General features: G+C 39.4%; 1 protein-coding gene across 1 annotated transcript in view; it reads right to left on the bottom strand.

The window, feature by feature from the left end:
• Positions 1-96: 96 nt before the first annotated feature.
• EMH_0065170 (uncharacterized protein) overlaps positions 97-434 on the bottom strand; it is a gene marked incomplete at both ends in the record, with an annotated part of 540 nt that continues 202 nt past the window's right edge. Inside the window, one exon of the mRNA XM_013498343.1 lies at positions 97-434. Coding sequence (XP_013353797.1) covers positions 97-434 — 338 coding nt within the window.

Raw genomic sequence — 434 nt, 5'->3', positions numbered from 1 at the left:
ATAGATGTTTATTTTAATATAGATATACAACAAATATACTATCTCTTTTTTCTTTTTTCTTTTTTTTTTTTCTTCTTTTTCTCTTTCTTCTCTTCTTCAGCAGTTTAAACAAAATATACATTTCGAGTTAAATTTTAAACAAGAAGGATATAACGCAATGAGGGCGAGGAGACAGCTATTCACTGTCTCCTCTCTCTCCCCTCCTGTCTCCTCGCCTGTCTCCTCCTCTGTCTCCTCTCTATCCCCTGTCTCCTCTTCTGTCTCTTCTTCTGTCTCTTCTTCTGTCTCTGATTCTGTCTCTTCTTCTTTATCTGGTTCTTCTTCTGTCTCTCCATCTTCTTCTGTCTCTTCTCCTTCTGTCTCTTCTCCTTCTCCTGTCTCTTCTTCTGTCTCTCCCTCTTCTCCTTCTGTCTCCTCTTCTGTCTCTTCCCCTT

The sequence above is a fragment of the Eimeria mitis genome, genomic scaffold, assembly GCF_000499745.2.
Source record: "Eimeria mitis Houghton genomic scaffold, Emh_scaff3355, whole genome shotgun sequence".
Lineage (NCBI taxonomy): Eukaryota > Apicomplexa > Conoidasida > Eucoccidiorida > Eimeriidae > Eimeria > Eimeria mitis.
This window is presented reverse-complemented; position numbering and strand designations above follow the sequence as displayed.